The sequence below is a fragment of the Rousettus aegyptiacus genome, unplaced genomic scaffold, assembly GCF_014176215.1.
Source record: "Rousettus aegyptiacus isolate mRouAeg1 unplaced genomic scaffold, mRouAeg1.p scaffold_m13_p_2, whole genome shotgun sequence".
Taxonomy (NCBI): Eukaryota; Metazoa; Chordata; class Mammalia; order Chiroptera; family Pteropodidae; genus Rousettus; species Rousettus aegyptiacus.
Window position 1 is genome coordinate 171,467,006 of NW_023416295.1, and position 12,012 is coordinate 171,479,017.

The 12,012-nt window shown below is 43.1% G+C and overlaps 1 protein-coding gene across 4 annotated transcripts in view; it reads left to right on the top strand.

Annotated features, from left to right (window-relative positions):
• The window catches only part of TNRC6B (trinucleotide repeat containing adaptor 6B), a 216,532-nt gene that overhangs the window by 151,417 nt on the left and 53,103 nt on the right, over positions 1–12,012 (top strand). For all 4 annotated transcript variants that reach the window (XM_036237544.1, XM_036237545.1, XM_036237547.1 and 1 more), the window contains 2 exons: positions 6,201–6,542; positions 8,727–11,072. In XM_036237544.1, the coding sequence (XP_036093437.1) occupies positions 6,201–6,542; positions 8,727–11,072 (2,688 nt within the window). The remainder of the gene's footprint in view (positions 1–6,200; positions 6,543–8,726; positions 11,073–12,012) is intronic.

The following is a 12,012-nucleotide window of genomic DNA, read 5'->3' on the forward strand; positions in this document are numbered from 1 at the left end:
TGAACTAAACCTTTTCAAAACTTTTTTTAGAACAATAACAAAAGCCAAACACCAGCCCCTCACTTACAGGTAGAAACTGCAGAGGATTGTTAACCATCTTGGTCCATGACATGTATTGAGTCTGAAGTGGAGTGTTATACCTGGGATGATCACACTGTCTTCTGAGCTAGAGTCTAGAACGTGCACTTTAAAAGGACAGTGCATTTTAACTCTGTTACAAAATAGTGATGTGTTATAAAAAGAAGCAGATGTCTCTCAGGTCACTCTGAACCTAATGGTCTGTGTGTTTTCAGTTCTTTCTCTTCTGTTAAATTTGATCATGCAGTCTTGTCTGGTGATGGTTACACTTTTGGCCAGTTTCCCTTTTGAATGGGAGACGTAATTCCTTGAGACTAATGTTCTAGCTCCTCTTCTTGCCCACTTAAATTTGTGGTTCTCAGCTAGTGTATGCATTAGAATTATTTGCATAGACTTGTCAGAATACGCAAGCCTGGGCCTCCTCCTAAATCTTCATGACCTGAGGGCACAGCCCAAGCAGGTGTATTTTGAGAGGCTCTGCAGGTAACCCTAGTACCTGTCCCAGGTTGAGAACCATTAACCTGGATGAAGAGAATCAAATGTGACTGATAACTTGGGAGAAGATAAGGGGAGAAGGTAAGGGTGATGGAGAGACCCTCTAATGATTGGTTTCTTCATTGTTTTGTCTTGTTCTGGTTTTTTTTGGGCCACCAGGCCAAAAAGCATGCCACACAATGTTGGAAGACTAGTGCAAGTTTCTTAGGAAATCTACTTATGGAAAACAAGTTTTCCAATGATGACATTACTGTAATATATTTCTAATCGAAAGGCATGTCAAAGGAAAATGTAGTCTGGGACTTTGTAGTGGTTTATAAAACAAGCTGAAACCATTCTCAGTTATAATTATATTAATTAATTAGAATAGTGTTCTCTCCTTGTACTTTCAACCAGTTCCTAATCCCAGGATAGGCTTTACTTTGGAAGTATCTTTGTAAATTACTTGTTTGAAATATGAATTATACTTTATAATAGAAATAGAGTTATTGACAGTGATACAGTGTTCGTACTTTCGAAACCAACATATTGCCTAGAAAAGGATTGAGGCACATAGGTATTTATATTTATAGAACTTTTTGATGGTTTATGGGCATAACAGATGAGAAAATTGGCATTTTTCTGGAAAATCCAGCCTCTGGTCGCTGGAACATGGTGGTTGGGTGCCTAGGCCTGGTAACAACTCATGAAGCCAGGTACTAGCTGAGCTATAGAAACAAGCTGCTCTGTATGGCAAGTGGTGTTTCTATTGGAAAACTGAAGACCCATTAGGCATTCTTTATTAGATTATCTTTTTTTTTTTTCTTTTTGGTACCAGGCCTATTCTCAGAAACATATTCCTTTTTCCTCTGCCAAAGTCTTAAAAATCAAACTTTTTTCTACTTACTACTGAATTTTCCTCCCAATTAGGGTCTTTTTCATACCTACTAAAAAATGAAATACAGCCTCACAGTTTCCATACGCTCTCCACCCCACCCTGCTCTATCCCACTGTCAAAAGTGAAAGTAAAATAACCCTAAAGTGAGCCGAGAGCCTCTTTCAGGTCTCCTGAAGGGATTTAATTGTTAGAACCAAGAATCATAAAAATTATTCTTGTGGTGTTCTATACCATAAGTAGCGGGAGGCCCTGATCTTTCCACTTTTGGTCCCATTTTACAGCCACATCCTCCTCTTTGTTCTCAAAAGCCTGCCAGGAAGCTCTAAATCCCATTCTTCTTCTCTCTCCTGGCTGATGCTTCTGGGTCCTTTTCCTCTTTCCAAAGATGAAGCCTTCCTCAGGAAACCTCCCCTTAACCTTCAGTCTCCCCTCTTTCCCCAGCAGACCCCATAAGAAAAAAGAAAAGACTGTTGGTGCCAAGTCTCTGGTTGTACAGAGGAATGAAGTAAGATTTGTCCATTTTTCAGAGAAAAAGTAGATTTATTATATATTCTTCCTTTATTGTCCATCATTTTAAAAAAATGAGAAGTCTGGAGAGAACAGGACAGGGCTTTCAGCTGGAGGCCATATGAAGACATGGACTAGAGATGGGCCTATTGCCCAGGTAACAAGTAATAAAAAGCCCTCCTGGTAGAAGCTAATATCCCCCTTTGTTGGATATTAGACTTAGAATTGAAAGAGTATGTGGGATTGATGTAATAGATCGGATTTAACAGGGATAAAGGTTAGGATTAAAAAGATAGACCATATTATAGAGGAGTTTGGACATACCAATATAGACTTATTAAAAAGCAGTTAGGCTGATGGTTGGCCTAATGGGAGTTATCAGTATAAAATTACTAATTTATAAAATCTAACCCAACCCTAATTTGCATTAGTAGAAATACAGCATCTGGAGAGGGATTTGCAGTTTCTGTAATGGGCACCACACTATGGAAAGGAATAGAGATCAACTTCTATGGACCATGTGGAATTTAGGCCAGATTAGTCAAGAAATGTGAACCTGTGTCGCCTCTGGGAAGGTTGAACATCAAGGGATGGTTAATCCCCAGGGCAAGGCTTCCCACCTGGGGACGGTCGGATAACTGTGTTCAGAGATTTGAAGGGCTCAGGTGCCTGACACTGAGCAGTTCTTTGGTAAATGACCAAATTCAGCTGCCATCTTGCAACTCTGATTAAGGGGATAGGAGCAGGAGTTGCCAGGTATGATCCTCAATCCAAATCTGACTCGCTACTTATTTTTGCACTGCCCATGAGCTAAGAATGTTTTGCACATTTTTAAATGGTTGGGGGAAAAAAATAAAAGAACAATATTTTACAACAGTGAAAATGATATGAAATTCATATTTCAGTGTCACAAATAAAGTTTTACTGGAACACAGCCACAGTCATTCATTGTGTACGGCTACTTTTGCCTTACCAGTGCATAGTTGAGTCATTAAAGCCTAAAATCTTACTCTCTGGCCAGAGAAAGTATGCTGACCCCTGATCAAGAGTACGAGAAGTCCACAAAGGAAGAGCTAAAGAGCTAGCTGGAGTGGGTTTCAAAACAGAGAAGGAGGGAATGGCCAGTAGTGTCAAATTGCAGAAAAGTCAAAGAAGAAAAGGTCCAACAAGTGTCCATTAGATTGGCAATGAAGATCACTAGTCATTTAATGAGGAGAGAAGTTTCCAGAGAGACATCAGGGTAAAAACCAGTATGCACGTAGTTCGAGGAATGACTGGAAAGTAAAGAAATGGAGGCAGTACTTAGAGGTTACTGAAAGTTGTTCAGTGCTCATTGGCCATTTACTGTATGTCATCAGTCTTTGAGACTTCTTGTATTATTACATTGTAACTGATTATTCTTCAAGAGATTTTCAGTTTGAAATAATGCCTTTTCTAGGGCTCATTTGTATTTGAACTACTTTTAAAATTTGTCTAGAAGATCTTATGTTTGGCACCATCAGGGTATTTAAAGAAAATAGCAATTTGTATTGGTCTCGCCTGTTACAGAATTTCCTTAATACTTTTTTTCTGAAAAAGGAGTCTCTTATCGAAGTTCTTCATAAATAGAGGCAATTAGAAGTTCAAACTGTAAGATGAGAATGGTACAAGATAAAGGCATGGGGCAGACAAAAGGTAAATAAATGGTTTGGGGCGCAAATGAATGAACCTTAGAAAATAGGGTACCCGATATTTTTCACAATGTCTTTATTTCTCTTTGATACAGAGATCATTTTAAGCCACAAGCTTTTTTTTTTTTTTTCCTGGAAAATAAAAAACTACACCCTTATGTTGAGCAGCTCATTTAGAGATTTTTGCACTACAGTTTACAAACCATATAGATTGAGAAGAGGTAGGAGAGGGCCTGAACAGGAACGCGTCCAGACTGAATCAGAGTTTTACCTCGGTGCTCTGGAGCGCGATGCGGTGCACAGCACTGACCCTCACGTCCGAAGATTGGACTCTGGGAAGCAGGTTGGCCTGGGCCTCCTGCCTAACAGCCGCGTTGCCCTCCAGTCAGTGTCTAGAGATCTGACTGACCTTTAAATGCTTAAAATTCTTGAATTCACAGAATGGTGTAATACAAAAAAATAGAATAAGAACTCATTCGTTCCTGAAGCACAATTTGCTGCTAACATGTACCACAGGCCTTTTCTGACCGTGCTCTGGAGTTTCGAACGACTTATCTCCCGTTGGAGCGCCATCTTGGAAGGAATGTGGTCAAGACGTGGTCCCATTTTATAGCTTTATTATTTATGATCTGTTCTGCCTCTGATGCGATGTTGGGAGAATGCCCTGAGAAGCTCTCGGAGGGCATCTTGCGCAATATCTAATACCTACCAGATTTCTTTGATTGTGCTGTCAGTGTTGTAGTTAGTCAAACTGGTGTTCAGACCTCAGTCCAGTGGGCTGCTCTTACTACGCCGTATTCTATTTTAGGGAAATGAGTCAAAGCATGTAACAGACCTGGTTCACTTTAAGTGAAGACTCTACCCCTTTTATAGAAGAGCAGCCTCACAGGAATATAGCTGCTTTCATCCTAAAAACCAGTTGGGAAGAGTCCCTCAGCCTTTGCCAGCTTCATGTTTATTCTCATGATAAGTGGAAAGGGAATGAGGAATGCTATGTGCTTTCAAATCCTCCAGGCAGAGATAGAAAATTATTCATTAAGTACGTCATCTTTATTCATCCATTTATCAATTGGCTATTATAGGTCATGCAGAGGGTACTGTATTAAAAATATTAGACGATGACCAGTTTATTTTTGTAAGTCATGTGTTTATTCTGCTCGCCAGATTATGGATCCCCTGACCTCCCCTGTGTACCGGGAGGCCCACTACTGCCTCCTGGTGGGCTAAGGTTAGATTCAAGGTTGCCTTGAAGTGACTTGAGGCACCTTCTCTTTTTTCCTGTTACTCAGAATACTCACCAATCAGTATTGGTCCAGTGGGTATAGATTGGGCCCCCTGATTTCTGATGATGTATCTCTCTTATCATAAAGGAGCCATCACTTTCCACCTCCACCCTACCATGAGCATCATGCTGGCCCAGCATCATTTCAGCAGTCATTGCGGTATTGCCACCAGAGCTGGCCCTAACGTACTCTGGATGTCAGGGACTTTGGCCTCAGAATCATCCGAATTATCAGGCTCAATGATTGTTTCTGTAGTACTGCCAGCCTCTGTTTGCCAGGTAAATTTTCTCGGAAAGGGCGGCAGGCTTTTGGTAGGATGAGGCATGGGAGGTGCAGGTCCAGAAAATGGTTTCTGTAGTGTTGAGCCAGGGGGTCCTTGCCGGTTGTCATGCATGTCTCCACACTTCCTGTTTGCCATTGTAAAAATAACCAAAAACATTAAATTATTTAAAGCCAATAGGAAATATCTACATTTAGGAAGTATCTACATTTTGAAATTTTCATTTTAAATAAAGAGTTTGGGGAAAAAACACAAGGTACACTTAAAGCTTTTTTGGACAAAAGCAAAAAGATTTATAATGTTTCTGATATTTACACACAGTGCCAAGCAAGAGTCTTTGAGTTCAAGAGGCTGTAGAAACCAACAAGTTGATTTTGTGATTTTCCAGAATGAGGTTCTCTATAAGGGTCTACTCCATGCCAGGCCCTAAGAAAAAGGATAAAGATGTGCCTCAGCCTTTGTGGGACTTGTGGCCTAGTAAGGGAGAGGGACTTGTAAAAGGAGAATTTCAATATAATAGAGTAAATTTAGTGGTAAAGAAAAATGGGCAGTGTGTTCCAGGAGCATAAACGATGGGTGCTTAGTCTCCCTGGTCCAGGGCCTTCAGGAAAAGTTTGTCAGAGGTCGGTCTTTAAGAATGGGTGAGGGGAGAGAGCTTTGAACCTTTACTAAGGACTTGGCCTGAGGGCCATACGTATCCCTAGACCTGCTAGGCAGCCCTTCAGGGAATTCCCCCATTGATTTGGGAGTGCAAAGGGAGAGATTGCTTCCCTCTCCCCCTTAGTTGATGGAATGTAATTACTGTCTTTGAATCCTTGTCACCATCACTTTCCACCTCTACCCTACCTTCAGTAAACTGAAGATGCTGGGCAATTTGGAAAGATCCTGTCCATCAAGAATGGGATGAAAGAAGGGTTGCCTTATTGCAATTGGTCCCATGTAAGCTTTCCTAAAAATGATCTTTAGAAAAATGTATTCGATTTCAGAGGTTGTTTTCCAATCTCTTTCAGTGCCCGAAGTGACGAAACCAAGTTTAAGCCAACCAACGGCCGCCAGCCCAATTGGCAGCTCTCCATCGCCACCAGTCAATGGTGGCAACAATGCCAAAAGGGTGGCAGTGCCGAACGGACAACCGCCAAGCGCCGCCCGCTACATGCCTCGGGAGGTGCCGCCGCGATTCCGTTGCCAGCAGGACCACAAAGTGTTACTGAAACGTGGGCAGCCCCCTCCACCATCCTGCATGCTCCTCGGAGGTGGGGCAGGGCCTCCTCCCTCCACACCACCCGGAGCAAACCCAAACAACGCACAAGTGACAGGAACACTGCTGCAGAGTGAGAGTGGGACTGCACCAGGTGAGGAATTGGCGTCAGTGACTTGAATTCATGGCAGCTTCAGAGAGCAAGAACACGTCTTTTGTATTGCCTGGTGTAAAGTCCACAAAAACCATTAATTATATAGGCCGTTGGGGTTATTCAAAAGATGGCCGAAGATCCCAGTATGGAATGTGTATCAGCATTTCTCTTCTGAAACCGGGTTTTAGTTTCCATTGAGAGTGTGCTCTGGGCATGAGAGGCTGATGTCGCTGCTCTTTGCCATTGCTCTTTGGAGCCTTTTTTTCCTTCTCAGACAAGAGCATTAGAGATTCAAGCCTCCATGGTTCAGCTGTCACCACTGTGTGTGCTCTGAGTATGATCGGAAGTGGGGCTAGTGCCGGGGCATGTTCCGAATCTCAAATACTTGTGTTTGTGCTCCCGGAACACTATGAAGAGAGGATGGTCTCTTAGACTGCTATATAGGATACCATTCGCTAGTCTTTCGTTAGAGTCTTTAAATCACTTAGGGGGCCCTCGATTTTAAGCATTATTGAAAAACTATAAATAGATACAAGGATCTTGAGTTAAAAGGTTCTACTAGAAGTTTCGATACTTTTTTCAATAGGTAAATACTAAATCAGTTAACAGTGAAGAACGTCCAAATACTTTTTTTTAGCTCATTAACAGATTTTACCTTATTTCTAAAAAAATTTTTTTTTGAGGTTGTATTAAATTGAAGAGCTTGAACACCATCAAGCATTGGCAATAACAATGAATCTTGGTGATTTTAATGACAGGACTCTTTATTCTAGTCCTAAGTTTGAACACAGAATTGCCTAGAAAATTCTGTCACTCTGATGTGCAGAGTAGGGGTCAAAAGAAACCTAGTGTGACAAGTTTCATACAGAGATAAGCCCTAACCATGAGCCTTCCCTCTGTGGCCCTTCTTTCTGGCCCCTTGTAACCAGATGCAAAGTGAAATATGTGAGGGGTGGTTGAGTCAAGCTTTTCTACATTGATTCTCTCCAGGCCTGGGTGTAGACGCGAATTCAGTGAGTGTCAGAGTCTCCTCTTTACATTCTTAAAACCAAGGAGGCCCTGAATCCAAGAATTTGAGATTCTGTGCTTTTTTTTTTTTACATGGCTCTATCTAATATTTTTTTTCAACTTCATAATGACTTAAAGCTGCTTGGTTAAATGAGCTAAAATAAATTTAGAAGAAGTGATCAGGTTAAAAATATGTCTTTTTTTTTTCTTACCAAATGTGGTGAATTCCACCAAAATATGTGCTGAGCCAGACTAATTCATCAGATTAAGTTCCTTGAGCATACAGTCTGATTCATGCTTGTCTGCCCCTGGCGTACAGCTGGGTGGGCATTCATCACTCAGTAGATGCTTACTGAGCAGCAATGCACTGGCTGCTGTGTGGAATTCAAACGTTAGCAAGATAGGGCCTCTGCCTAAAAGGCGCTAACGGGGAAGGGAAGACATGAACACAGTACTCTAGCACTGCGCAGAATGGCTCTGGATAGGGAAAGATTATTTGGGGGTGATAGCTCAATAAAAGCTTCAGAGAAAAATGACACTAGAACTAGACCTAGTAAAAGGGCGAAGTTCAGCGTGGAAAAAACAGTGTCGATGTGGAATGGTACCATGGTGAGAAGGCACAAGTTGGGGAATGTCAAGTAGTGTGAAATATAGACATCTACGTAGAAAATAGTAGAAGATGAGATTAGAAAAGTCGCTTGGCCCCAGGTCGTGGATCATCTTCATCAAACTTTAGCCCAAAGAGTTTAGCTTTATTTTTGTGCACTAAGGAACCGTCTAAGGCTTTTCATGCAATGGTGATGTAATCAAAGGTGTCTTGAAGAGAATTCGCTCCAGCTGGGAGTGTTTAGAGTAGACTGGAGATACAGAGCAAGTCCAGGGTGTTGTTGCATTGTCTCAAGATACAGGAAGGCCCTTCTCTCTCAATAGGAATGGCAGGGGAATAGCTTTGAGAGATGCTGTGGAGTTAGACTTAGCAAACACACCAACCAGGCAAGACGAAAGAGAAGAGACAACTAAGACAGGTGTGATATAGTTTATGAAGACACGCAGCTGGATGGAGAAGCTAGTTTATGTGGAAATGTGATGAGCTCTCTTAGGGGAAGTTTGAACTTGAGATGTTAGTAAATACTGCATGAGTAGCTGCTGTGATTGATGAAACAATCTCTTTCGCAGAGTCAACCCTTGGAGGTGCTGCTGCTTCGAATTATGCAAATTCCACTTGGGGCCCGGGAGCCTCCTCCAACAACGGCACCTCTCCCAACCCAACTCACATCTGGGAAAAGGTGATTGTAGACGAGTCTAACATGGAAGAGTGGCCTTGTATTGCCAGCAAAGACACTGAGTCTTCTTCTGAAAACACCACCGATAACAACAGTGCCTCGAACCCTGGCTCTGAAAAGAGCACTCTGCCAGGAAGCACCACTAGTAACAAAGGAAAAGGGGGCCAGTGCCAGTCTGCAAGTTCTGGGAACGAATGTAATCTTGGGGTCTGGAAATCTGACCCTAAGGCTAAATCTGTTCAATCTTCCAACTCTACTCCAGAGAGCAACAATGGACTAGGAAATTGGAGGAATGTGAGTGGTCAGGATAGAATTGGATCTGGCTCTGGCTTCAGCAACTTCAACCCAAATAGCAACCCATCTGCCTGGCCAGCGCTGGTCCAAGAAGGAAATTCTAGGAAAGGGGCATTGGAAACAGATACGAGTAATTCCAGTGCACAGGTTAGCACAGTCGGTCAGGCATCCAGGGAACAGCAGTCAAAGATGGAAAATGCGGGTGTTAATTTTGTTGTCTCTGGCAGAGAACAGGCTCAAATTCATAACACTGATGGACCAAAAAATGGAAACACTAACTCCTTGAACTTAAGTTCACCAAACCCCATGGAGAATAAGGGAATGCCCTTCGGAATGGGCTTGGGGAACGCCTCCAGGAGCACCGATGCCCCTTCACAAAGCACTGGAGATCGAAAGACTGGGAGTGTTGGATCTTGGGGTGCAGCTAGGGGGCCTTCTGGAACTGACACAGCCTCTGGACAAAGCAATTCTGGAAACAATGGGAACAATGGAAAGGATAGAGAGGACTCCTGGAAAGGAGCTTCCGTTCAGAAATCAACCGGGTCAAAAAATGACTCTTGGGACAACAATAACAGGTCTACGGGTGGGTCCTGGAACTTTGGCCCTCAGGACTCTAATGACAACAAATGGGGTGAAGGGAACAAAATGACATCTGGGGTCTCTCAGGGAGAATGGAAACAGCCGACTGGGTCTGACGAGTTGAAAATTGGAGAATGGAGTGGTCCAAACCAACCAAATTCTAGCACTGGAGCATGGGACAATCAAAAGGGCCACCCCCTCCCTGAAAACCAAGGCAATGCCCAGGCTCCCTGTTGGGGAAGATCTTCCAGCTCCACAGGAAGTGAAGTTGGAGGTCAAAGCACTGGAAGCAACCACAAAGCAGGAAGTAGTGACAGTCATAATTCTGGCCGTCGGTCATACAGGCCCACACATCCTGATTGTCAGGCTGTCTTGCAGACTCTTTTGAGCCGAACTGATTTGGACCCCAGGGTGCTCTCAAACACTGGCTGGGGCCAAACGCAAATTAAGCAGGACACAGTGTGGGATATTGAAGAGGTGCCAAGGCCCGAGGGGAAATCTGACAAAGGAACTGAGGGGTGGGAGAGCGCTGCCACACAGACCAAGAACTCAGGGGGCTGGGGAGACGCACCCAGCCAAAGCAATCAAATGAAGTCTGGATGGGGGGAGCTCTCAGCCTCTACAGAGTGGAAGGACCCCAAGAACACAGGAGGCTGGAACGACTATAAGAACAACTCTTCCAATTGGGGAGGAGGACGACCAGATGAAAAGACATCTTCCTCTTGGAATGAGAATCCCAGCAAGGATCAGGGGTGGGGAGGTGGACGCCAGCCCAATCAAGGATGGACTTCTGGAAAGAATAGTTGGGGAGAGGAAGTTGATCAAGCAAAAAATAGCAATTGGGAAAGTTCTGCAAGCAAACCTGTGTCCGGGTGGGGTGAAGGAGGGCAGAATGAAATCGGAACTTGGGGGAATGGTGGGAATACAAGCCTAGCTTCCAAAGGCGGGTGGGAAGATTGCAAAAGATCTCCAGCATGGACTGAGACAGGGAGACAGCCCAGTTCCTGGAATAAACAGCACCAACAGCAGCAGCCGCCGCAGCAACCACCACCACCACAACCAGAGGCTTCTGGTTCATGGGGAGGCCCACCCCCACCACCTCCAGGCAATGGACGACCTTCCAACTCCAGCTGGAGCAGCGGGCCACAGCCAGTAACCCCTAAGGATGAGGAACCTAGTGGTTGGGAAGAGCCATCCCCACAGTCGATTAGTCGGAAGATGGACATCGATGATGGCACTTCAGCTTGGGGAGACCCTAACAGTTATAATTACAAGAATGTGAACTTGTGGGATAAGAATTCCCAAGGGGGCCCAGCACCTCGAGAACCAAACCTGCCTACCCCGATGACCGGTAAATCAGCATCAGGTAAGCAATGGCTTTTCTCGAAGGTTTTGATGAAAGAAAAATCCTTAAACAAGGCATTTTTTTTAAAAGCTGCATTTATTCAACCGAGCTTTGTTCTGGGACCCTTTCCTACATTAGCAGAAGCTCTCTCTTTATAAAATGATAGTGATAACAGATGCTGGTAGCACATTTTAATGTTCTTCTTGGCAAAAGGAAAAGATGGCATCCCTGTGTTAGTCTCTCAAAATTATTTTTTTGTAATTGTATTGGTCTGTGGAATCCAAAAGACTTATATCTTGCTAAACAAACGATGCTCCAGATTTAAAAACAAAGAATTAAAATTGTAGCAGAAATAAAACTGATTTCCATATTGGTTCTACCCGTGGACATCCTCTGTGTTTCTCTTTCCCCAGTGAAGGGAAGGAAGTGTTCTGTGGTGTTCTTGCAGAGGCCATCAGAATGCTGTAGCAAAGCCGGAATCTGGAAGATTTCGGTCACTTCCCAGAAACGTGTAATGATCACCTTTGAAAGTGGAGTACTTTGTATAAGAGATTGTTATCTTGTGATAATCAGTTGTCCAGAATTAAATTTTTCTTCCCTCCTTAGTCAAATAGGGAACGTCATACCTGGTAAATTAAAAGTAGTGCTGGTGGTATTGCTCTCTGTTTGGCGTCATGGACTTGAATGCCCTGTAAAGCATGTAGTTCAGCAAACTAAGAGGATGCACCATTCAAGGTTTTTTGTTTTGTTTTGTTTTTGTTTTGTTTAGTTAAAATTAATCACAACATTTAGTCTTCTGCTCCCCAAAGTAAACCTAGTAGTCTCTAAATCCAGTTATGGCCTTTCAAAAATGGTAACTTTTAACTCGTTTTTTTTCCCCAAAAAATATTGAAAAGAATGAGGAAGGAAGTGAAGATTGTTCATTAATTCCCTACCCAGGATAAAACCTGCTACCAGGTAA